The 27301-nt window shown below is 43.0% G+C and overlaps 1 protein-coding gene across 1 annotated transcript; it reads left to right on the top strand.

Moving 5' to 3' along the window:
* The first annotated feature begins 1340 nt into the window (after positions 1–1340).
* On the top strand, positions 1341–26977 carry LOC145353223 (V-set domain-containing T-cell activation inhibitor 1-like). Its single transcript, XM_080203767.1, has 5 exons — positions 1341–1447; positions 12576–12625; positions 17000–17335; positions 20941–21228; positions 24145–26977. Coding segments are annotated over exons 1-5 (729 nt in total). The 5' UTR covers positions 1341–1445; the 3' UTR covers positions 24198–26977.
* Positions 26978–27301: the final 324 nt, after the last annotated feature.

Below are 27301 nucleotides of genomic sequence, written 5' to 3'. Positions count from 1 at the left end.
ACATATATCTGTAGAGCATAGAGAAATAGCTTAAAGTTAAATAGATTGGATATAGTCAGGCACATTGATAACCCACTTTATGGAAACAACTGTGAGTTTAGTCACAAACATAGGACATAAGGTTCGATGCTGCTAACACAGCAATAATTAGGGATAATAAAAAGACTGCCTGTAATGTAGAGATAACATTAGAGATGTGATGTGCAGTGAAGCATACACCACATCCTGCAGGAATGTAAGAGGCCCACGTTATAAAAAGCAAATGGTCCGCAAGATGTGTTGTTTCTACAACTAAGCATAAAAGGGGAAAAGGTCACTGAGATAGTTGGGACAGCAGTGATTAAATTGGCAAAGGATTGATTACCGCCAATCTGAACTGGACATGTAACAGTATTGGATAAGATGGATGAGTTTGCTAATGTACTCTTGTGATAACAGGAGACATTGTTGGATGGGGGTAGAGGGATGACACCTCGAGCCAATAGGGGAATGACAACACATAGATGGGACAGGGACCACCAATTAGGGGAGAACAACATATTGCAAAGCCATTACAATGTTTGTAAAAAAAGTATAAAATGTGCTGCCACTTTATGTAAAGTGTGCCTATTTCGCTAGACACCCGGTCTTGCAAGAACGTCAAATAAAATCTTGCTCCTTCAGAACTTGACTAAATTGTTTAACTGTGAGCTGTGTTTCTCACACGTGGAAGGGGCCGAATGTAGCTGGCAGCTGAAATATACAGCAACTACCTTAACCATTCTCCTTTAATGTATATATGTCAGTGTTTTAATTTCAGCAAGAGTTCAAACTGAGAGTGCTGGAAAACAGAAAATATTGACAACACTCCAAGATTGGGGCCATTTCCAGTAATAGCAATCCGGTTTCAGTTTCGATTCTCTTTCTCTAGCTACGCAGTTTCCCATGTTCCTACTCGGGCCACAGTACACTTAAAATATATAATTTCACACATACACATATATATATATGATTATTGGCGCTTTAAATTAATTAAGTATGCGCTTAAAGCCGTGTTTTGGACTCATTCGGTTATATTTGTATATGCAGTAATTTATCATACAAATCTTAGCATCAATCCAATGATTAACTGTCCCGTTGCTATACTTAACTATTCAAGTAATTGGGACTTGTAAATATCAATGTGATTAGAATTGCACTAAAAGCTGCTGATATCCACACTGAAATATTGTATCCGGTTTTAAACTTGATTGTCAGTCATGTTTAAGGGGTGGTGCAGACGCTCGTTGATAACCTGCAAAGCATTCTTCTGCCTCGAAACAAGTGATGAGCTGCATGTAGCGGCTTTTCAATAGGCGCTTGCACTCAATTCCGGATATCACCTTCCTCAGAATCAGTTGGTGCCGCAGTGAGTAGAGGTTAAAGTCTGTTTGTTCCGGATTGAAATCGAACAAAATTGAACTGCAATGTATGTTTTTATTCAGTGTTACCTGTAGATGTGCATGTTTATAATTAACTGAATATATATGTGACCGACATGTGATCTGTGTTGCTTTTCCATCAATCTATTTGATTGTTGTAACGTTGTGGATGTAGAGCCATCGCTATAGAAAATGCTCATAAATATATTAAGGTATTTAATTGTCCAGGTGACAGATATGTTATAGAGATTTTATAATATCGTATTGTAGAATGCTGCATGGTGGCGGAAGAACCCCTTCTAGCATGGAAACAGGCCATTCGGCCCAACCGACGCGTATTGGAGGGAGTTTGGGGAGGGGTTGAAGGGGCGATCTGTGCTGGTGTGTATACTCCACGGGCGCAATGGCTTTAATCCCGTGTGTAATCTGTTTTTGCCGACCCTTGGTACGATTAAGAACCTTTTATCAAACCCCGATATAATGGAAGCCTTTGTTTCCGGCATTATAAGATTGATCCCATTTCAAGAAGTATTTCATTGGCTGGGCGCTTTGGGACGGCCTGTGGTTGTGAACAGTGGAATTCACGTGCAAGGCCTTCTTTATTCCGAAGAGCTCTCCATCTTCTTTCTAAAAAAAAATGCCTCCTGTACAATGTTGTTGTTCGTCCATTGTCATCGGTGAGGACCTCGACACCATTAATCATTTTGAGGCTGGTTGTGGTGTGTCCGAAGATGACTGATCAGGCCAATTAGGGCACAGAATGCCCTGGAACATATTGGACAGACTTATGTAGGCCCTGTAGTTGTTGCGCTGGTGGCTGTGGACTTGCACAGCTCGCGCTTAAGTCGTGCTTCAGCAATACACCTTCTTCGTGAGCTTGACATCCTTTGTGGATTAGGCAGCACCAGGTAGGGCGGTTTTGTGCCAGCGTTTCCCAGGTGGTCATGTCTACGTCCGGTGACTTCAGGGAGGCCTTGAGTGTGTCTTTGAAACGTGTCTTCTGCCCTCCATGTGAGCATCTTCCAGCAGAGAGTTCCCCAAAAAGGAGCCGCTTGGGTATGTGCTCGTTTGACATACAGATGACATGACTTGCCCCCCCCCCCCCCCCCCCCCGGGTCTGCACTCTCATCAGCAGTGTGTGGACTGATGTCAGACTTGCTCTAGAGAGAACTTCAGTGTCTGGTACTTTGTCTTGCCATCTGATGCGTAATATTCTGCGAAGACAAGTCATGTGGAAGTGCTTGAGCTGTCTTGCATATCTTGATGCACAGTCCACGTTTCACAGGCATATAGGAGGGTAGTGAGTACCGCAGCGCTGTAGACCTTTATTTTTGCTGCTGGGCTGATTTCTCAACGTTCCCATACAGTGGAGCACAGTCTACTGAAAGCAGAACTTGCCTTTGCTATTCTGCAGTTAAATTCTCTATCAATAGTCACTGCTTGGGAGAGGGTGCTGCTAAGATAAGTGAACTGATCCACTGCCTGCAGTTACTGCCCTTTGATTGTGATTATGGGTTCTGTGTACAGTGCATGAGGAGCAGGCTGGTACATGACTTCAGTCTTTTTAATGTTGATGGTGAGTCCAAAGTTGTCACACACCATGGAAAATTTGTCCATACTGACTTGCATCTCTGAGGCAGCATACAGGCAGTCATCGGCAAAGAGGAAATCTCTCAGAACAGTCTCTTTCATTTTGCTAATAGCTTGAAGTCTCCTCAGGTTGAAGAGCTTCCCATCCACTCTGTACTTGAGGCTGATTTCAGCAACACTGTCCTGGAAGGCATCATTCAGCGTGGCAGTAAACATCATGCTGAACAGTGTGGGTGCGAGCACGCAGCCCTATTTGATGCCATTGGTGACTGGGAATGTCTCAGAGGATTCTCCGCCATCCAGTACTCTGGCCATCATGCCATCATTCAACTGGCGTACCATCTGAATGAATTTGGGGGGGCAGCCTCCACAGGCCTTATCAGCTTACAGTGTTGAAGGCTTTTGTGAGGTCAACAAAGGTTGTGTAGAGCTCACGATTCTGCTCCTGACACTTCTCCTGAAGTTGGCACGCAGCAAAAATCATGTCAGTAGTCCCACGACCTTTGCGGAAGCCGCACTGTGACTCTGGAAGCAGGCCCAGCTCTAGATGGGTGACCAAAGGATTTAGCAGGACTCTTGCGAGGGTTTTTCCTATGATGGAGAGCAGCAAGATTCCTCGGTGGTTGTCGCATACTTGCCGATTGCCCTTCCTCTTGTAGAGGTGTACGTTGGACAATAATCAGTGTGTGAAGAGTGAGACTGGATAGTGTGTTGTGAGAGGTGTACATGGACCATGATGCAAGGGTCAGTAGGTTCAGAAGACCAATCTGTCCAGTTTGTTGATGTTATCAATAATCTAAACAATCGGGACTGAGTGGAACTGCTTTGGTGGGTTTGTTGAGTTTAAGATGGGATAGAATACAACGAAAGCACATGACCCTGAGAGGTAGTGAATACCGAGTCCAAGTTGGGGAGGACATACATAAACAACCCTTTCTTTCAGTCTCTTCTTTGAGCCTCTCACCTTCATTACCTATAACACTCACTGGTTCCCCTTTATTTTTCGTGCTCAATACCACCTCAAAAAATTCTAAGAACCATCACAGATGACAAGAGACAGACCAAGCTAGAGTCCCAAACTAGCCACAAAGACTCCCACCAACTATGGCAAGGTCTGCAAGACATAACACACTACAAGATGAAGGCACGTAGAATCGCCAACACCAAAATACTCCTCCCTGATGAGCTCAATGCCTGTTTTGAGCAACAGGTCAGCGAGAGCAGCCCTTCCACTCCTGAAGCCTTGGCTAAATCAGTATCCAAGGTCACCGTCACAGATGTCAGAGCAGCCTTCATGAAAATCAACCCATCAGAAAGTGACTAGCCTGAATGGGATACCCAGATGAATATTCAGATCCTGCATGGATCAGCCGGTGGGAGTAATCGCAGGCATCTTTAAACTCTTCTTACACTGATCTGAAGTCGCTACCTGCTTCAAGAAGACCATCATCCCTTGTACCAAAGAAAAGCCAGTGCTTCAATGACAATCGTCCAGTGGCTCTGACATCCATCATTATGAAGCGTTTCAAAAAGTTAGTCATGGCACGGATCAGTTCCAGCTTCCCAGATTGCCTGGATCCAGTAGCGTTCGCAACAGGTCCACAGTAGATGCCGTCTACCTGGCCCTACATTCAACCCTGGAAAACCTGGATAACAAAGGCACTTACGTCGGACTACATTAACTACAGCTCAGCCTTCAACACCATTATTCCTACAAAGTTCATCTCCAAGTTCTCTGGCCTGGAGCTTGGCTCCTTCCTCTGTGACTGGATCCTAGACTTTCTAACCTGCAGGCAGCAATCAATAAGGATAGGCAACAACATCCCCTCCACGATCATCCTCAATGCTGGTGTCCCACAAGGCTGTGTCTTCAGCCTTTTACTCTTCATTCACCTATGACTGTGTGGCCAAATTCCCCTCCAACTCGATTTTCAAGTTTGCTGATGACAGCACTGTAGTGGGTCAGATTGCAAACAATGATAAGATGGGATATGGGAAAGAGAGAGAGAATCTGCTGAACTGGTGCAATGATAATAATCTCTCACTGTCAGTAAAATGAAAGAAATAGTCATCGATTTCAGGAGGTGTAATGGAGGGCCAAGAACTTCAAGTTTCTAGGTGTCCAGGTCACAAGCAACCTTCCTGCTACCTCCATGCCAATGCTAGAGTTAAGAAAACCCATCAACACCTCTACTTTCCTAGGAGGCTAAGGAAATTCAGCATGTCTGTGATGACATTCACCAGGTGTATCATAGAAAGCACCTTTCCTGGATGTATCACAGCTTGGTATGGCTCCTGCTCTGTCCAAGACCGCAAGAAACTGCAAAGCGTCGTGAACGTAGCCCAGTCTATCACGTAAACCAGCCTCCCATCTATTGACTCTGTCTACACTTTTCATTGCGTTAGAAAAGCAGCCAACATAATCAAGGACCTCGCGCACCCCAGACATTCTCTGTTCCACCTTCTTCCATTGGGGAAAAGATACAAAACTGAGGTCACATACCAACTGACTCAGGAACAGCTTCTCCCCTGCTGCCACCAGGCTTTTGAATGGGCCCACCTTGTATTAAGTAAATCTTAGAACATAGAACATTACAGCGCAGTACAGGCCCTTCAGCCTTCGATGTTGTGCCAACCAGTGGAACCATTTGAATGCCCTTAAAGTTGGCGAGTCCACAACTGCTGCAGGCAGGGTAGTCCACGCCCTTACTACCCTCTGAGTAAAGAACCTACCTCTGACATCCATCCTATAACTACCACCCCTTAATTTAAAGCTATGTCCCCTCGAGTTAGCCATCATCATCCGAGAAAAAAGGCTCTCACTGTCCACCCTATCCAATCCTTTGATCATCTTGTATGCTTCAATTAGGTCACCTTGTAACCTTCTTCTCTCTAATGAAAATAACCTCAAGTCCCTCAGCCTTTCCTCATAAGACCTTCCCACCATACCAGGCAACATCCTGGTAAACCTCCTCTGCACCCTTTCCAATGTCTCCACATCTTTCTTATAATGCGGCGACCAGAACTGTACGCAACACTCCAAGTGCGGCCGCACCAGAGTTTTGTACAGTTGTAACATGACCTAATGGCTCCAAAATTCAGTCCCTCTACCAATAAAAGCTAACACACCGTACGCCTTCTTAACAACCTTATCAACCTGGGTGCCAACTTTCAGGGAGCTATGCACATGTAACCCGAGATCTCTCTGCTCGTCAATACTACCAAGAGTCCCTCCATTAGCCCTATACTCAGTACTCCTTTAACTCTTACCAAAGTGAATCACCTCACACTTTTCCGTATTAAACTCCATTTGCCACCTCTCGGCCCAGCTCTGCAGCTTATCTATGTCCCTCTGCAAACTGTAACATCCATCCTCACTGCCTACAACTCCTCCAACTTTGGTGTCATCAGCAAATTTACTAATCCATCCTTCTACACCCTCATCTAGGTCATTTATAAAAATGACAAACAGCAGTGGCCCCAAAACAGATCCTTGAGGTACACCACTTGTAACTGAACTCCAGGTTGAATATTTCCCATCAACCACCACCCTCTGTCTTCTATCAGCTAGCCAATTCCTGACCCTGATCTTGGTGAATTAGTGGTTTGGTCAGAAATTGACTAGCTGTAAGAAGACAGACGGTGGTGGTTGACAGGAAATGTTCATCCTGGAGTTCAGTTACTAGTGATGTACAGCAAGGATCCGTTTTGAGGCAACTGCTGTTTGTCATTTTTATAAATGATCTGGATGAGGGCGTAGAAGGATGGGTTAGTAAATTTGCGGATGACTAAAGTCGGTGGAGTTGTGGTCAGTGCAGAAGGATGTGGCAGGTTACAGAGGAATATAGATAAGCTGCAAAGATGGGCTGAGAGGTGGCAAATGGAGTTTAATGCGGAAAAGTGTGAAGTGATTCACTTTGGAAGGAGTAACAGGAATATAGAGCACTGGGCTAATGATAAGTTTCTTTGTAGTGTGGATGAGCAGAGAGATCTCGGTGTCCATGTGCATAGACCCCTGAAAGTTGGCACCCAGGTTGATAGAGTTGTTAAGAAGGAGTACAGTGTATTAGCTTTTATTGGTAGAGGGATTGAATTTCGGATCATGAGATCATGTTGCAGCTGTACAAAACTTTGATGCAGCTGCACTTGGAGTATTGCCTACAGTTCTGGTCACCGCATTATTGGAAGGATGTGGAAGCAATGTAAAGGGTGCAGAGGAGGTTTACCAGGATGTTGCCTGGTATTGTGGAAAGGTCTTATGAGGAAGGGCTGAGGGACTTGAGGCTGTTTTCGTTAGAGAAAAGAAGGTTAAGAGGTGACTTAATAGAGGCATATAAGATGATCAGAGGAATAGATAGTGTGGACAGTGGGAACCTTTTTCCTCAGATGAAAATGGCTAGCACAAGGAGACATAGCTTTAAATTGAGGGGTGATAGATATAGAACAGATGTCCAAGGTAGGTTCTTTACTCAGAGAGTAGTAAGGGTGTGGAATGCGGATTCGCCAACATTAAGGGCATTTAAATAATCAATGGATAAATATATGGATGATATTGGAATAGCGTAGGTTAGATGGGCTTTAGATCGGTTTCACAGGTCAGCGCAACATCGAGGGCCGAAGGGCCTGTACTGCACTGTAATGTTCTATGTTCTTTCTCGGCACACTGGCTATGATGTAACACTACATTCTGCACCCTCCTTTCATTCTTCCTTACGTATCTATGTACAGTATGCTTTGAAAAGCACACAAGAAATAATACTTTTCACTGTATACGAATACATGTGACAAGAATAAATCAAATCAGATAATAAATTGTCAGGCATGATTTCCCCTTCATGAAGTCATGCTGACTCTGTTTGATAAAATGATGCAGTTCTGAATTCTATAGTCTTACATCCTTTATAATCGACGCCAACACTTTCCCAATGACAGATGGTAAACTAACTGGCCAATAGAGACAAAAGAGGTTTACAGCATTGGAACAGGCCCTTTGGCCCAACTTGTCCATGCCATCCTTTTTTTTGATGACTAAGCTAGTCCCAATTGCCCTATTTGGCTCATATCCCTCAGTAGCCATCTTACCCATGTAACTGCCTAAATGCTTTTTAAAACACAACATTGTACCTGCCTCTACTACTATCTCTGGCAGCTTGTCCCAGGCACTCATCACTGTTGAAATCTCGACTTCCAAGTTTGACTTTAACACAAACACACATTAACACAAGATACTTAACAGACAGATTGTCTTTATTTTACTTGCTAGCAAGGGGAGGAGTCTTGACACAATGGGCCGGAGACACCACTCCATCAGACAAAGAACATCATCCTGGTTTATACAATTCTGCACTCACTGTCAGTTGGACACAATCCAATCAAAAGTGTTACAAATGATATACTTTACGTGTTGATCTAATAGAAAAAAGAACAGAACCGCCCTGATCTATGAGATCATGATACCTCATGGGTACCCCAATATATCATGCCTTAGCTTGTCTTTTAGTCTCTTAATCAGACATCATATCTCTATTTTTGATAGCCTCACAAAGCATCCTCACTGAAACAGTCTCACATGGGCATCCTTTCATTGATAAAGGGAGCCTACAAAAGCCATTAGTATTGTGTGGCCTTGTCAGTGAAATTGACTGAATCCCTAAGGGATGTGGTCAACTCATCTTGTCTTCAGGATATTTCCCAGTGATGGCCCTGACAAGTTTTGTTTATTGCCACATAATGAAACACATGTACATATTGCTTGTTAAGTCAATAACTGAGCTTTTTATCACTCCCACAGTTAAAAGGGTACCATCATGTTACCATTAATTCTTGTCAGTTCCCATTAAGTCCCCTACCATAACCCATTTGTTAGCTAAGACACTAATATCTTTCTGACTCTGTTTTGACTCGGAACTGTGAAGGCAGCTTCATTAAAACTCACTCTTGTATCAGTTGTTTCTAATCAGGAGTCTGATGAGGCAATTAAGTCTCCTTTATGGTTTGTGATTCCAAAAATTGGGTGCTTTAACTGAATGTTTCTAACATATGTTTGGTATCAAAGGGACACTCTATAACTGTGCTCCTAAGTTTCTTTGTTTAATTTCTAAAATGTATAGAAGATATATTTATGTGTATGGATTAATTAAAGATATTACACATCCCTTTAAAACTACAAAGTATTAAAAACACCTCATTACAATTGCTAGCAAACTTGCTGCCCATTGGTAAAGTAAATTCTGCATCTAAGCTGATTAACCAAAAACCCTAGCAGAGTCTGCCAATCTTATAATAGGCCTTTTCTATCTTTCTACACTACCCACTGTGTGAAACAATTGCTCCTCTGGACCCTTTTGTATCGTTTCCCTTTCAAATTAAACCTACGCCTTCTACTTTTCGACTCTCCTACCTTTGGGAAAACATATTGACTATTTAGCTGGTCTGTGCCCCTCATTATGTTATAGATTTCTGTAAGATCACCCCAAAGCCTCCAATGTTCCAGAGAAAAAAGTCCCTGTTAATCCAGCCTCTCCTTATAACTCAAACCATCAAGTCCTGGTAGCATCCTAGTAAATCTTTTCTGCACTCTTTCTAGTATAATACTATCCTTTCTATAATAAGTTGACTAGAACTGTACACAGTATTCCAAGTGTGGCTTTATGAATGTCTTATACAACTTCAACAAGACGTCACAACTCCTATATTCAGTGTTCCAGTGAAACCAAGCAAGCTGAATGCTTTCTTCACCACTCTGTCCACCTGTAACTCCACTTTCAATGAGCTATGAACATGTGCGCCAAGATCTCTTTGTTCTATAACTCTCCCTAAAGCCCCACCATTAACTGAGTAAGTCCTGCCTTGGTTCAATGTACCAAAATGCATCACCTCACATTTAGCTAAATTAAACTGCATCTGCCATTCATCAGCCCACTGGCCCAATTGATCAAGATACTGTTGCAATCCTAGATAACCTCCTTCACTGTCCACTATGCCATCAATCTTAGTGACATCTGCAAATTTACTAACCATGCCTCCTAAATTCTCACCCAAATCATTAATAAAAATGACAAATAACAGTGGACCTTGAGGCACACCTCTGGTCAGAGGCCTCCAGTTTGGAAAACAACTCTTTACAACCACCCTCTGTCTTCTGTCATCAAGCCAATTTTGTATCCATTTGGCTACCTTACCCTGGATCCCGCAAGATGTAACCTTATGCAACAACTTACCATGCAGTACCTTGTCAAAGGCCTTGCTAAAATCCATGTAGACAACATCAACTGAACTGCCCTTATCTACCTTCTTGATTATCCCTACAAAAAAATTCAATCAAATTTGTGAGACATGATTTTCCACTCACAAAGCCATGCTGACTGTCCCTAATCAGTCCTTACATCTCTAAATGCCTCTAGATCCTATCTCTGAGAATACCTTCTAACAACTTACCCAGTACAGATGTGAGGCTCACTGGCCTGTAGTTCCCTGACTTTTCCTTGCAGTCCTTTTTAATCAAAGGCACAACATTTGCCACCCTCCAATCTTCAGGCATCTCACCTGCGGCTGATGATGATTCAAACATTTCTGCTAGGGGACTTGCAATTTCCTCCCTAGCCTCCCACAATATCCTGTGATACACTTCATCAGGTCCCAAGGATTTATCTACTTTGACGTGCTTTAAGACTTCCAGCATCCCCTTCTCTGTTATGTGTACACTCCTCAAGACATCACTGGTGGTAGGTGCCTGGAACTCGCTGCCGGTGGAGGTAGTGGAGGCAGATACGATAATGATTTTTAAGAGGCGTCTTGACAAGTACATGAATAGGATGAGAAGAGAGGGATATGGTTCCCAGAAGTGTAGGGGGCTTTAGTTCAGTTGGGCAGCATGGTTGGTGCAAGCTTGTAGGGCCAAAGAGCCTGTTCCTGTGCTGTAATTTTCTTTGTTCTTTGTTCTTATTTCCCCAAGTTCCCTAACATCAATGCCTTCCTCAACAGTAAATACTGATGAGAAATATTCGTTTAGGATCTTCCATCGCTTGTGGATCTGCACATAGATGACCTTATTGATCCTTAAGAGGCCCTATTCTCTCCCTAGTTACTCTTTTGCCCTTGGTTTATCGGAAGCCCTTTGTCCTACCCTAAGTTATGTAATTGCAATTAGCAATCAACTGACTCAGGATTAAGTTAGCATCCTGAGAGGGCTAGGATACAAGAGTAGAGATGTACTTCTGAGGCTGTATAAGGCTCTGGTTAGACCCCATCTGGAGTATTGTGAGCAGTTTTGGGCCCCATATCTAAGGAAAGGGCCCAGCAGAGGTTCACAAGAATGATCCCTGGAGTGAAGAGCTTGTCACATGAGGAATGGTTGAGGGCTCATGGTATGTACTCATTGGAGTTTAGAAGCGTGAGGGGGGGATCTTTTTGAAAATTACAGGATACTGCGAGGCCTGGATAGAGTGAACATGGAGAGGATGTTTCCATTAGTAGGAAAAACTAGAACTAGAGGGCATAATCTCAGGCTAAAGAGACAATCCTTTAAAACAGAGATGAGAAAGAATTTCTTCAGTCAGAGATTGGTGACTTTGTGGAACTCTTTGCTGCAGAAGGCTGCGGAGGCCAAGTCATTGAGTGTCTTTAAGATAGAGTTAGATAGGTTTTTCATTAATAAGGAGGTCGGGGCTATGGGGAAAAGGCAGGAGAACGGGGATAAGAAAAATATCAGCTGATTGAATGGCAGAGCAAATTTGATGGACTGAGTGGCCTAATTCTGCTCCTTTATGTCTTATGGCTGTCCGAGTCAATGTTGGAAATGTTAAAATCCCCTACTATTATCATCCTATTTTTCTTGGAGCTATTGGTAACCTCCTTATATATTTGCTCCTCAATTTCCTGCTGACTATTTGGGGGCCTATAGTACAACCCTATCAAAGTAATTTCCCCCACCTTATTTCTCAGTTCTACCCATATAGACTCAGTGAGCAAACCCTCGGATATATCCCCTCTCAGAACTGCTGTGATGTTCTCCCTAATCAAAAGTGCGACTCCCCTTCTTCTTTTACTTTCTGTTCTATTTTTCTTATAGCATCTGTACCCTGGAACATTGAGCTGCCAATCCTGTCCCTCCCTTAGCCACATGTCAGTAATAGCTATAATAACTGGCCTATAATTTTTTGTTTCTGTCTCCCTTTTTGAATAAAGGTGTTACACTGGAGTTTTCCAGTCCTCTGGGACTTTTCCAGAATTTAAGCCTTCTTGGAAATTTACTACCAGTGCATCCACTATCTCTGTAGCTGCTTCCTTTCATATCCAAGAGTGCAACTGATCCAGGTGAAAGGGACTTATCAGCCTTTAGTCCCATATTTGGAGTATCCTCTGGTCTTCAGAAATATTTTCTATGTGTCCTATTTTAATATTTTCTGGAAATGTAGACACCACTTCCTCTAGTTTTATCCAATTAGTTGATGTGCACAAATTAACAGAAGCAGTTACAGAGCTATACCCTGTGGAATATCATTATCACACCTTACCACTTGGAAGCAGCCCTTTTTTTTTACTGTCTCGTTCCTCCTTTCTAACCAGTCAACAATTCTTTTTCAGGATGCCATCACTGTGCTTTCTCCTCCTTTGCTTGCTGTTCGGCCAAATCGGTGAGTTTTTTCCCCCTCTTTTGAAAATACACGAATAAACCTAAATAAATATGCACATACGAATGTGACAGGTATTAGATATATCTGGCAAATTATATTTACGTAACTTGATTGGGATTGTTGGACACTGGAAGTACAGCTAAAGATGTGCGGCAGGACTCTGCAGAAATTCCAGCACAAGGTCCTATGTGGGAATTGCCCAGGAAGTTTAAATTTCCCCTCTGCAAATATCTTAGACTCTGAGCTACAGTCAGAGACTTGGGACAGTTCCATGATACTTACCTAGTTATGCAGGAAGTGTTAGATAGGTTAAAACCTAGTCTAACACCCGTCGGCATAACTGACCACATCCCTCCCCTATCTGCAACACCCTCATGACTATGCTATCTGACCCTTTGACCTGATTATCCCTCAACCCTACCACATGACTAACCCCAACCCAACACAACCACTCCCTAACCTGACTACTCATGACCACCCAATTACCCCCCACAAGACAACTACTCGCCATTGCCTCATCCACCTTGCCTCTTCACCCAGCTCACCCATTCATCCACCTTCCCTCTTATCCACCTCACTCACCTCACCCACTTCCCCGACTCACCTCACTCATCTATCCACATAGTCATCCTACCCACCTACTTATTCACTCATTCATCTGTTCACCCATTCACTAAGGTTCAAAGGCTGGCCCTTGAAATTTACCATATGGCAAGTAGTGCCATAAAAGCAGTGCATGTCTTCTGTGCTGAATGAGTTCTTCAGGATTCTGCATCGTTAGTCATAGCCTTCTAAAGATAACCAGTTAAGTGCGGTTGTCTGAGTGATCAAATTCTGTGCAGCAGTTCTGACACTGATCTGAAGATTTGAGTCAGAGAATACTGTTGAATTGCTGTTTTTGGTAAATCACGGCATTCCCTGGGAGTCACACTCAGGACCATAGTTTTTGGTGTCCAGGGCACAATTTAAAATTTTGCAGATGACACAAAACTTGGAATTATGGTGAACTGTGAGGAGAATAGGGAAATCATTGATTGAATGGCAGGGGAATTTAGGAATTTAGGTTCTCCCAAAAAACCTCTAAGCGCTGAATTTGCGGGAAAACTGGTGTAATTTACAATTGCTTTTTCAGTGGGAGTTCACACCAGGATTTCCCACACTCTGTGTAATGCAGAGGCCACAGTTGTGAACATCACTAAAAGCTCAGGGAATGGAGCCTACTCACCCCAAGGCCTCTGCACAGGTGTAATGGCCCTGAACTGTCAGCCTGAGGTTTGCTGGCTAGTTCGATCACTGGCCAGCACGGCACCCTCACCATGCTGCCCCTCCAGCCTCCCTCATGATCTGATCGCGGCCCCTGCGACCATTCCCGGGCCAGCCTCGACCCCTCTCCTGTCCAGGAACAACACCCGCCCCCATCTCCAGCTCCCCCACCCCAGCTGCGGCGATTACCCCCTCCATGGGAGTCAGTTGCCCCCACCCCCCCAGCAGCCTGTCCTGATTGCTGGCCTCCCTCCAGTCCCGACAGATCCCCATGCAGAGTGGCAGCAGGACCCTCATCCCATGGATCGCCCCAAAGCTGCGTTCACTAGGGCCCGCCCCCTAGGCAGCACCCCATTGCCACTGCCAGATGCCCGGTTGGCAGTGACAAGGTGCCCCCAAGCATGAGCAGTGCCAAGGGGCATAGGCTGGCACTGCCAGGGGGCCCCGATTGCCCCCCCCCCTTCACTCCAGTGGGGTCATTCCACTAGTTCCCCGAAAATGGGGAGCTAGTCTGAACCCTGCCAGAGTAAAATTGCACTGACAGGGTGGGAGATACTAGAGGGCCCAAAGACTTCAGTGCCGGGCCCACAATGACATCAAAATAGGATTAAAAATAGATTAAAATCAGTTACCTGCAGTTCCCGCCAGTTTCCAGTGTCGTCCTGACCGTGCCAGCTATCCGGCGCTCAGAGATGCACACACATCCGGAATGCATGTGCGAATCCCACGAATTAGCCCACACATGGTTCTCCCCGCCCACCGTGCCAAAGAATTAGCTTGTCGGGATGGGAGAATCGTCCCCTCAATGGATGAAGAATGTGGAAAGACAACATAAACTAAAGGATACATTTTTACAGGGGATAAGGGAGCGGAGGACTTGGGGATATATGTGCACAGATTATTGAGCATAAATAGGCATATCGGGTTCTGGATTTTACAAGTAGAGTCATAGGCCAGAATTTTATCGGGAAGCCCGCCCTGATTGGAGGGGCAGGTGAGGCTCGGAGAACTGCATTTTCCGTTGACCTCAGGCAGGATCGTACGAACCTTGGGCGGACGTGCCAGTAAAATTCTGCCCATACAATTCAAAAACAGCAGTTATGGGGAACCTTTATAAAGCACTATTTCAGCCTCAATTAGAGTATAGTCTCCTAGTCTGGGATCCATAATTTAGGAAGGATTGGAAGGCCACGGACAGGATGCAGAAAAGATTTATGCGAATGGCTCAAGGAATGAGGCACTTGGGTTATATGATTAGACTGACAAATCTGGGATTGGTCTACTACAAGAAGTTTTAAAGGACTCTAAACGTTCATAACTGGAACAGGCAGAAATCATGTCACTCTCACCAACAGTACTTTGGCTAGGATAACTAATAAATAAGAAAAGCCTTTGAAACTTGATAGAATAGAATCATAGAATCCCTACAGTGCAGAAGGGGGCCATTCAGCCCATCACGTCTGCATCAACACTCTGTTAGAGCATTCCACCAGGCCCTACCCTTGTAACTCCATGTATTTAGCCTACTAATCCCCCCGAACCTACACATCTTGAGACACTAAGGGCAATTTAGCATGGCCAATTCACCTAAATTGCACCTAAAAGCACAGGCTTTTTCCACTGAGGCTAGGGGAGAAAAAAAACAGAGGGCATGGGTTAAGGGTAAAAGGAGAAAAGTTTAAAGGGAATATTAGGGGGGCTTCCTCATGCAGAGAGTGATGGGAGTGTGGAATGAGCTGCTGGATAATGTGGTAAATGTGGGGTCACTTTTAACATTTAAGAAAAACTTGGACAGGTTCATGGATGAGAGGGGTGTGGAGGGATATGGTTCAAGTGCAGGTCAGTGGGACTAGGCAAAAAAATGGTTCGGCACAGACAAGAAGGGCCAAAGGGCCTGTTTCTGAGCTGTAATTTTCTGTGGTTCGATGGTTTCTATCTTTGGACTATGGGAGGAAACTGGAGAACCCGGAGGAAACCCATGCAGACACAGGGAGAACATACAAACTCCATACAGGTAGTGACTGGAATTGAACCTGGGTCCCTGGCGCTGTGAAGCAGCAGTGTTAGCTACATTCCACCATGCCGCAAAATAGTGCAGCAGATTTCAGTCTGACTGAAATTTATCTCTGTTAATAATCAAAAAAAAGTCTAAATTCAGAGAAATCCATGGATTTGAATAATTTGACTATTAAATGGCACCTGATAGAATAAATCTTAAATAATTGCTAACCATCTGCCACGGATTTAAGCCTTGGTACAGGCTGAGGCCCTCATTATCACATGATTGTGTTCATGGAGTACTCTAGAATTCAGACTAATTTCTAGGTTGTCATTTAATTGTCAATGGGACTTATCCACTTTGTTCTCACGTTCTCACCACTGTGGTTGTAAATGGTGAGTGCCAAAGGCTGGACCTGATTGTTGCCAGGGCCCAAAGCTGCTGTTGTTTTATTGGAAGCCTGAAAGGTAGAGTGGTGGTGATTTTTCCACCAAGTGAAACCTGTCAGGAGTGGGAAGACAGGCATGTGCTGTGACAAAAACAGAAAATTGCTGGAAAATCTCAGCAAGTCTGACAGCATCTATGGAGAGAGAGTAGAGCCAGTATTTCAAGTCTAGATGACCCTTCATCTTTGGGTTGTGAGATGTCTTTCATGTGGACTTCTGTGCCTGAATGAAAATCTCTAAATGCAAGTTCAAGTGAAGCACTGGTGTCATAGAGTCATCAGGGATTTAGGCCAATCAGTCCTTCAAGTACACGACAGCTCTAGAAAATAACAGACAGACATAGCAATATTGGAATTAGCTCAAAGCTAGCTCCAAATGCTGTTAAAAACATGTTCAGTTACTTACCAACGGCCTACATAGACCAGGAAATTCCTCGGAGCTCATCCTTGTCTGATGTTATATATTTGCCAGAAAGCGGAAACCAACTCTGAGGAATTTGTGATCACAATCTAACCCATTTATCAGCGAAACAATGCACCTTTTCAACACTTTTTTATAAATGATAGAATTAAACAGATCTGATCTGAACAAGAGGCTAATATATATTTATGTGAATAATTATTAAAATATTTGTTTCTAACTGTGGTACTTTCATCCCTTGTGCAGAAACATTCATTGTTGCTTCTGACAAGCACGTTGATGTAGAGATTGGCAAACATGCCACTCTCAAGTGTACATTTGACAGCACTGGTGACAAAAATCCTACAGTGATCTGGGAGAAGGAAGGTGTAGATCAAACTGTGCACGAGTACAGAAGAAATGAGAATGACTTCAGCAAACAGCACAAAAACTACACCAAGAGAACCGAACTTCATGGAGTCAACAAAGGAGATGCATCTCTTACATTGAAGAATGTTAATGTCTGGGATGAAGGAACCTACAAGTGCAAAGCGTATAATGACAATGGATTTGGTGAAGTATCAATACGTCTATCTGTTTGGGGTATGTCATCTGTTCTGCATCTGCATTCAGAATCACTCGGTGTTTAATTATTTTAATTTTTACGTAGGTTTCCAGTGACTCTAGAGGAAAAGACAGTTTTCATTTCATTTAGTTATTAAGAAAGTTTGCTATGGAATAACAGCCATAGCTTCTAACGTAGATTGCCAAGCAAAACAAAAATGAAAATATACCAGATTCTCCTGATCTCCAGGTTGGACCAATGTTAATTGAAGTTTGGAAGAGTGACAGGTAATCTTATTGGAACATAGAATCCCGACAGAAGTAGGGCCATCCAGCCCATCGAGCCTGCATCAACAACAATCTCATCCGGTCCTTTAAAAACTTAAGAACATAAGAAATAGGAGCAGGAGTAGGCCATCTAGCCCTTCGAGCCTGCCCCGCCATTCAATAAGATCATGGCTGATCTGAAGTGGATCAGTTCTACTTTCCCGCTTTCTCCCCAGTCCTTTCCCCGTAACCTCATGTATTTATCGTGCTAAAGGGCGATTTAACATGACCAATCAACCTAACCTGCACATCTTTGGACTGTGGGAGGAAACCACAAAACCCAGAGGAAACCCATGCAGATATCAGGAGAATGTGCAAACTTCATACAGTCACCCAAGGCTGGAATTGAGTCCGGGTCCCCAGTACTAGGAGAGAGCAGTGCTAATCACTGTGCCACCGTGCTGTCCATGTAAAATGCATGTAAGATCCTGAAGGGGTTTATCAGGGTGGATGCTGTGGGGATGTTTTCCCTCATAGGGGGCTCTAGAACTAGTGAGGGTGGGGCGGGGGGGGGGGGGGGGTGTGGGGGGCATAGTCTAAAAATAGAAGGCCTCCCATTTAAGTTGGAGATGAGGGGCAGGATGTTACTTGTCCCAAAACCATAAAACCCTGCCTGAAGTCAGTGGACCTTCCCATACTCCAGCCCTGGCCCGCTTGATTCCTGTGGTGGGCGGGCTGGTAAAATTCTGGCCAAGGAATCATGAGTGTTGTGAGTATTTTGAATTCCCTTCCACAGAGGACAGTGGAGGTTGAGTTATTGAATGTATTGAAGGCTGAGTTAGAACTTTGACCGAGGGAGTCGGGCTGGAAAATGGAGTTGAGGCCACAGTCAGATCAGTCATGATCTTATTAAATGGTAGAGCAACCGCAATGGGCCATATGGGCAATCCCTGCTCCTACTTTTCATTGTCTTATCATCTTGCAGTAAGATCAGGGATTATGCCATTTTTCTCTGGCATCTACTGAAGCTGCAGTGGGAGATCAGGAGGCTTCAGCCAGAATTTTTACCACATTGTAGGAAATTTTCCCATCCTGCCCACTATGGAAATCATAGCGGATGGGGGTGTTGGGCGGGGGGAGCGGACACCATGGAAAGATATGTTGACCTCAGGTGGGATTTTCTGATTTTGGGGCAAGCATGGCTAGAAAATCTCGTCCATTGAGTTTGGAAGATGAAATTGTCAAACTTTATCCTGGAGTTATTATTGTAATCCAAATTAATCTGTATTCCTGATCCTACTTCCAGCAATATTGTAAATGAAGGCCAATAATTTGCATTAAAAAACAGACGGTTGGTGACACCATGGTAGGCAGACAGTGGACCAAAGATAAAGGATGTCGACGAAGCAAGAGTATCTGGACAGTTGAGGCATCCGTAAAGGAAACTGAGAAAGTAGAAGAGAATGATCAGATTAAAAAGCCAGCAGGTTAGCTCAGAATTGAAAACAGGAGTGCTGTCAAAATATCATAGGGGTTTATTTATAATTTCTACCCAGCGGATGTTATAATTTTTTGAACAAAAATTTCCTAGGTCTTTTCTGGAATGGCCTTCAGCAATCCCTTTAAGGATAATTAAGACCATTCCTTGGCTGGTACAAATAGCCTGATGAGCACAGAACACATGTCACCTACCCTTTTCTGAAAATTGTAAACAGAGTTCAACAAAACACCGCAGGAGCTGATCTCCATATTGTAAGATGGCCTCCTCCTGTTTAGATGAAATTTGTCAGTAGATTTGGGATGACATAGACAGGTTGGTAAAATAGACAGCAACAAGGCAGATCAATTTCACTTGGTAAAGTGAACTGATGCAGGTTGGAGGGAGGATGTTGTTAGGGGGACTAATATAGAAACAAATGCTCTATAAATGGCATGGTTTTGAAAAATGCAAATGAGCAGAGAGATCTTAGTAACCAAATGAACAAATCATTAAAGGTGGCACAGTAAGCCGATAAGATGGTCACAAAAAGCATAACTGTACAATACTATGTACAGTTCTGGTCACCCTATTATAGAAAGGATATTATTAAACTAGAAAGAGTGCAGAAAAGATTTACTAGGATGCTACCAGGACTTGATGGTTGAGTTGGAAGGAGAGGCTGAATAGACTGGACTTTTTTCTCTGGAGCGTAGAAGGCTGAGGAGTGATCTTACAGAGGTCTTTAAAATAATGAGGGACATAGATCAGCTTGATAGTCAATATCTTTTCCCAAAGGTAGGGGAGTCTAAAGCTAGAGGGGATAGGTTTAAGGTGAGGGGGGAGAGATTGAAAGTGTCCAGAGGGGCAATTTTTTCACACAGAGGCTGATGAGTGTCCAAAACAAGCTGCCAGAGGTAGTAGTAGAGACGGGTACAATTTTGTCTTTTAAAAAGCATTTAGACAGTTACATGAGTAAGAATGGTATAGAGGGATATGGGCTAAATGCGGCAATTGGGACTGGCTTTGGGGTTTTAAAAAAAAGAGCGGCAGGGACAAGTTGGGCCGAAGGACCTGTTTCCATGCTGTAATGCTTCTTGGATTTTAAATGGAGTAATATCATCTAAAACCAGGGAGCTGGAAAAATATCAGTCACTGATTAGGTCTGGTGAATATTGTGGATAATTCCAGACATGACACTTCAGTAATGATGTAAAGATCTTACAAGGAGTAACAATGGAGGTTTATCAGAAATTATCAGGAATATGGGATTTTAGTTACAAGGAGAGATTGAAAAATGTAGGGCTAGGGAAGGTAAAGAGGTGACTTAATTGAGGTTTTCAGGATGATCAGAGGTTTTGATAGGGTAGTCAGAGAAATTAATCTCTCTAGTGAATGCATCAAAAACCTGAAATCATTGGCAACGTATGTGAAGGTGAGCTGATGAATTATTTTCATTCAGTTGTTGCGATCTAGAATGCTGAACCTAAAAAAGTTGAAGGCAATTCCAAAAATAATGTTCAAAGGGAGTTGGGCAGGTTGTTGTGGATGTTGAACTTGCAGGATTGTGGAAAACACAGGAGTATGGAACTAAAAATGACAATTCTTTCAAAGAGCTAGTCTGGGGATGATGGGCTGAATGGCCTCATCTTGCTCTATAATTTTCCACGATTATAAGATACCTGCATTTATCCAAAGATCCTAATTCCAACATAAAACTCTGAATCCATCCCCTGTAGTTTATTTTTGCTCTGCGGTAAATAGCTTTGGCATTATTGGTCACCATATGTTTTTAATTATATGTTCTCAATTGTTGCGAAAGCTGTTATGTTCTGTAATGGATTACAGGCATATTATCTTTGTGGTTCCTTATATAATGGCATGTCATCTTTTTTTCTAGCACGAAGTACTGACGGTATCCGTATTGTATGGAAATCTGATGGAAGTGGCAATGACATGCTGTCTTGCCAATCTTCAGGCTGGTACCCAAAACCAGAAGTTAGCTGGAGAGATAACCATGGTAATAATCTGGATGAGTTTTCTGAAACAAATGTGTCCAGAGACGACAATGGATTTTTCCGTGTTGAACATGACCTGAAGCAGGAGCATGACTCCAAGAACCAATACATCTGCTCCAAGAAACATCAGTGGATGTCAGGGCCTCTCAGTGTTCGAGCTGTGTTCACAGGTGGGTTTTATTTATGAGATTCATGCTCAGGTTAACAGTGTAAAAGTTATGGAAAATATATCTATCTGTTGGGTAGAGGAGAAACACATCAATAATGATTATGGACAAAATAATAATCTGTTTCTTCGTTATTTAAAGACAGGAAATGTACCATGAAATTGTGCTGTTGACGATGCATTGAACACTTAAGACAACAATTGAAATACCTCTCTCTGATACTTTGATAGAGGCAATGACCTAACAAGAAGCATTCATGAAGTGTATTTGCAGACAGAAAATTATAAGACGCATTAATAATTTTAGAGATAAATTATGTAAAATTGTTAGGAATTAATATGTTAGAATTCTTGATATCAATAATTGGATTACACTTCTGTTAAAATAGCAATAAAAATAAAATAAAGAATAATGTTATGAATTTAAATAAATTAGGCCAATTTGTTTTAGTGTGGAAGTGATACCCATTGACTGACTTCACCTACATTCTAGTTTTGTAAGGCTATTAGGGTCGCCAAATGTGGAAAATCTTTTGCCTGAATGTGACCCTTCTTAATCTGCCAGTTTCCTTGAGTTGAAAGCCGAAGTGAAAAAAAAGACACAAAACCTAATACAGATTCTTATTTGATTCAATAAGGAAACATGGAATGGTCAAACAGGGAGGGCATTTTCTATCCATGTTAGAAATCTAGGACCTGATTTTACCAAAAATTCAAGCCCGTTCTCGGGTGCAAAATTGCGGTAAATTCAGGTGTCGGGCCTGTAACGCGATCTTCATCCAAAACCGAGCAGATCGTGCCTTTACCGATACCTGATTTGGGCATGGATCCGGTTCGCGCCCCAATCAGGCGGCCTGACGATTTAAATGCATTAGCATGCATTTAAATCGACTTATTGAACCGCGCGCCCTACTCTACTGCCAAATCCCATTTTACTGTCTTCAGATCCATTTCGGATCCGCACTGCTATCCACCTGCAAAATAAAAATCCGAGGCGGATTCCTGTTCTCCAGGGGAATCTCCGAAGCCCATCCTCCTCAAACACCCCTCGCAGACTCCCCTCTAACCACCCCGGCAGACCCGCCCCCGGTTGGGGGTGGGGATGGTGGAGGAAGGAGGGAGGGTGGACTTAGGAGAATCTCCACCACTCCCCCCAACCAGAGATCCATCTGAGCCCGCCCCCCTCCTTTGGCAGACGCCAGCGGAAGGCCAGGAAGGTGCTGCAGGCTGTCCAGCAAGTGCAGTAAGAAGTCTCACAACACCAGTCCAACCGGACTTTAACCTAGTGTTGTGAGACTTCTTACTGTGTTCACCCCAGTACAACGCCGGCATCTCCACATCAACAAGTACAGGTCAGAAGGATAGTGCAGGGAAAGCAGCAATTGAGGTAGGTTGGGGATGTGCTCTGCCCAGAGGGGGCTGCCTCCCAGGGTGGGGGGGCTGCCTCCCAAGGGGGATGGGTCATGGGGGAGTGTGCTCTGCCGAAGGGGGCCTGCCTCCCAGGGGGGTCTGATCGTGGCTCATTCCCCCCCCCCCCCCGGGCTGTCTCTGCTGGTTTTGTCTTTCGCACCGGGACACGCTGTTTCAGATTTTTTTCAAGCTGCATATGCGCAGTTTCAGAGCTCCGATCGTTCCAGCAGCACTAAGCCCCACCCTATAGCGTGGACCAGAGTGGAGCCGGCAAAAAGCGTATGAGCGCACTGGAACAGGGATTTTGGGCTCAGATCCGTTTTACGTCCAGATCCGGCACTTAGCCTCCAAATGGTAAAATCTAGCCCCTAGTATCTTTATTTGTGCTGTACATGAAACTATTTTTGTGAAGGAAAGATCAGGGAATGTGAGGAGAACCATTCAGTGCTGGACACACTAAGAACCTTGTGAGTAAATAAAAGTGTTTTTATTTTTAAAAAATCGAATCCTCCATAAATATTACAACCTGTTCTGCTGAAATAACTAAATTTATATTGGCCATAAGAAGCTTTGAAAGAGCACAGACCCTTTTTCTGTGTTAACATATTCTTACCTTTATGCCATTATCAGCACCTTCTTTAGTCTTTAATACCGCCATTAACGTTTCCTTTGTCTTGTGTCCATGACATCTTTGTTCATCTCTCCTGAGCTTCCACCTATCCCTGATCTTCAATTCTGCTCAACACTCTCTGCCCTCCTCTCTAACTGTACAGTCCTTCACATTTCTATCCATCTTCCACTCTGAATAAGAGTCACAAGGACTCAAAACCATGTGCGGGATTCTCCGGCCACACGCACCCCATGACTGGAAGTTCCTGCCCGAGCTCGAACTTTAAATGGTCCGCTGTATTTTCTGTCTCACCCGCTACCATTCCCACAGCGGGCAAGATGGGAAAATTTCGGTCATTAAATCTGTTCCTCTCTCCGTAGATGCTGCCAGACCTGCCAGGTCTTTCCAGCACTTTATTTCAGGTTTCCAGCATTTGCAGTTTTTTTGTTTTTATTTGAAAGGAACTCATTGGCTGTGGAGGATTGTTGGTTGTGTTTTTAATTTCCGACAAATAAAATCACATTTTGAGGAGGTGTATGTTTCGAGACTTTGGCCGGACTTCTCTGACCTCACCCACAACTGGGATTAGCCGGTCCCACTGCTTTGAACAGAGATTTGGCTGAGCATCAAATTCTCCATTCTCACTGGCAGCTGTAGCGGGCATGCAAGACTAGAGAATTCCGGCCTGTGTGCTAGTTGAAATTGCAGCTTAGGGAAAATAGACACTGGTTATTTGAACTGAGGATAAAATAACCAATGTTACATATGAAATAGGCACCAGAATTTGCAATCACTTTAAGTTATCTTGAACACTTTTTGAAAGTTTTACACATCACTACCTCATAACATGGCATGAGTTGAAGAAATACTGACACGTCTTTATATTTCCTTTACTTTCAGATGGGGGACACATGATTCGCATAGATGATGCAAGTCCTTCTTCAGATTTATAAGTCAAAAGCTCTTTTATCATTGAAGCCGTCAAATATCTTCTTGGAATAATTCTTCATTGCTGACTATGAATTGCAAAACTTTGCTAAACTGAAACCTGCACATATTGTATCCAATTAAAAAATTGTCTGTTGTTTCTTTATAAGTCACTGAATAACTAAGAGATATGTTTGTCTTTGGGGAAATTCACTGAGTGATGGAGAGTAATTTAACTCTTTCTGATTTGCACCTTGAAGACAGGTGGTTAGCATTGGAAAATCAATAATTGAGGATGAGGGCAGCTCATTCTATCCGTTGGTGCCAGTGCCAGTCCTAATGTCACATATCATGTGCTTGCAGACAGGTAAACAGCTGAGCTGCTGAAATGCGCAAATTGCAGTCTACAGCTGTTTATAGCACCAGCCGCAAATTCAGGTTCAATTTCTCAATGCTTGCACCATTCAGTTTTCCAGATTGAGTTGCAGTTTTCAGAGGCCACAAACTGGAATGTCAATTTCACCATTTCCTTAATCGGAGTGTTGGCTGCTGACTGCCACCTGCTGCTCATGCTGTCAATGCTCAGGACCCTTCATCTCTCAGGGTATATAGATATTATCATTTAAAAAAATGATTCACAAAAAACTCTATAAAATCCTGTCTAATACCAGCTGTGCATCCTGTCTTACAAAACAGAGGGCTCTGTTTACTTTGTCTAGAGTATCTCAGGTGTGTGGAGTTGGTGAATGAGGCAGATTTCTGGGAGATGAGGGAAAACTCTATTTGCTTAAAATTAGTATTACCCAATTTAGACCATTCTTCGCTGACAGAATTGGCAATATTAAATTTTGATTGGCAATTCTGTCAGCGAAGAATGGTCTAAATTGGGCAATACTAACCACTGTTAATTTAAGCAAATAGAGTGGCTTTTTTCCCTCATCTATCTCTCCTTCATTTTTTTGCAGTCTGCCACAAGCAAATTATTCAGTGGAAAAACATTTAAAACCTTTAATCATTTTAAGCAGAAGAAACAGTATTGTCATTTAAACTGAAGAGGCAAGTATGTTTTTGCCCACTAAAAAGGTGGACTGTATCTGAAATATTAAAGTAATGAAGCCGCTCCACTTGTATAAATTAACAGATATGAAAACCAACAGTATGGGCATGAAAGCAAAGTCTTGGGATTCTGGTGGACTTCATCACTAAACATTTCATGAAGGAAGGTGATGGCCTAATGGTATTATCTGTAGATTATTAATCCAGAAACTCAGCTAATGTTCTGGGGACCCAGGTTCGAATGCCACCATGACAGACGGTGGAAATTGAATTCAATGAAAAAAAGTCTGGAATTAAGAATCTACTGGTGACCAAGAAACCACTGTCAATTGTTGGAAAAACCCATCTGGTTCACTAATGCCCTTTAGGGAAGGAAGTCTGCCGTCCTTGCCTGGTCTGGTCTACATATAACTCGAGAGAAGAGCCACAGCAATGTGATTGATTCTCAATTGCCCTCAGGCAACTAGGGATGGACAATAAATGCTGAGTGGCCAACAACACCCATGCCCCCTGATTCAATAAAAATAAATTCAGAAATAACTGTGGAATATTAGCTCCTGCAACTCATTGTATAGCCCTAGAGATAAGAAAATGCTACTGGAAGCTCATTTGTGGATCAGCAGCTGAAACTGACATTTCCAGAGGTGATAAGAGGTTTTCATATTGATATTTCTCTGCAAACAGAAGTAGGAAAAAGCAGCATCAAAACTTTGTTTCAGTAATATGCTTTGTGATGGAATGCATATTTGTGATTTGCTTTGGCGGTATTTGTGGGTGTTACTTGTATTGATTTATAAGATTGCAGTAATCCTTGGAATTATATTGGTATAAGTAGTACACTGTTATAGTTTGTAAGTTGATTCATGATCCTGTATATGTTTGTGGGTGGCAGTTATTAGTGTTCCAACTGTGTTAACAGAGCTCTAGGCCGGGATATTCTTGCCCAACTCCAATGATTTCTTGCCATTGTGTGGTGAACTATTCAAATTTCGAATGACTTTGGCAGGAGTGGAAGATCTAGCTGGCCGGAGATGCTGAAAACAGGCATTAGAGACTTTTCCCAGCTTTGGCTACTTGGGAATTTCACACCAGTCCCTTTTGCACAATTGGGATTCTAAGGTATCAGTAGAAAGACACAGGCAACACTCCCAGTGCTGCAAGGGCAGAAGATTTGGCAGCTAGCCAAATTTCCATTTACTGTAGCAAGATGGGAAAATCCTGTCGGCATGAACGGTGGTAAGATTCTGGCTAAAATGTACAATCTTCCACATTTTCCAGTAATGTCTGACAACAGGGTTAGTAAAAGTCAGTTGATTGAATCCAGTAATCATAAACTGAAAGCAGACTCCATGTAGTGGGTGTGGACATTCCTGATGAATCCTTTGTTCTTTGACATGGGCAAACCCTTACTAGAGCAGGATCATATTGTCAGACGGAAGGATTTCCTTTTTGTCCATTTTATTATGAGTAGTCAAGCTTTTAAAGCTTAATGCAAGGGTGACAACAGACTATAGCTTGGAAAATACACAAGTGTGATTTGCTTAAATTACTCAGAGGAGAGTTTGGTGTGTCAGAAAATCACGTGGAGTTCATTGTTGTCAGGAGCGATGTTTCCTCCATTCACATAAAACTCTGCACTTCACTGTCTTCCACCTTTGCCAAAGCATGCAAAGATCTAATGTTGTAATTCTACTACTTTTATCTATTTGTGTGCAATCTTTTTATTTGAATGAAGCTCATTAAAAAACTATTGAATAAATAGTTTTACTTTGTTTTGTACATGATTATTTGCTTTCTTTCCCCTCCCCAAATTGCATTATTTTCTCACCCGTCTTTAGTTTTGTGGACACACTCTACTTCCATTTAGCATGTACTTGATGACTCGGTTTCAATTACAAAAATTAGAATTTCAGTGTCTTGGAAATCAGAAGTTGGGCATTGCAAACATTAGATTTTACCTTGACATTAGATGGAAGAGTGTTACGGACAGAAAGGGGATTAACTTAAATAGTCCTGATTTCTTCTCTTACTACCCATCCTTGAACAGAAAACAGTGGTGTATTTTCCCAATCCC

Source organism: Carcharhinus amblyrhynchos, chromosome 15 (genome assembly GCF_965287045.1).
Source record: "Carcharhinus amblyrhynchos chromosome 15, sCarAmb.v2.hapA, whole genome shotgun sequence".
NCBI classification, from domain to species: domain Eukaryota; kingdom Metazoa; phylum Chordata; class Chondrichthyes; order Carcharhiniformes; family Carcharhinidae; genus Carcharhinus; species Carcharhinus amblyrhynchos.
This window is presented reverse-complemented; position numbering and strand designations above follow the sequence as displayed.

What these genes read in the sequence shown, in the direction of transcription:
- LOC145353223 (XM_080203767.1), top strand. An exon ending in CTTGCTGTTCGGCCAAATCG is followed by an intron (nt 12,626 to 16,999) that starts GTGAGTTTTTTC and finishes TCCCTTGTGCAG; the next exon opens with AAACATTCATTGTTGCTTCT. An exon ending in TGTTCGAGCTGTGTTCACAG is followed by an intron (nt 21,229 to 24,144) that starts GTGGGTTTTATT and finishes CTTTACTTTCAG; the next exon opens with ATGGGGGACACATGATTCGC.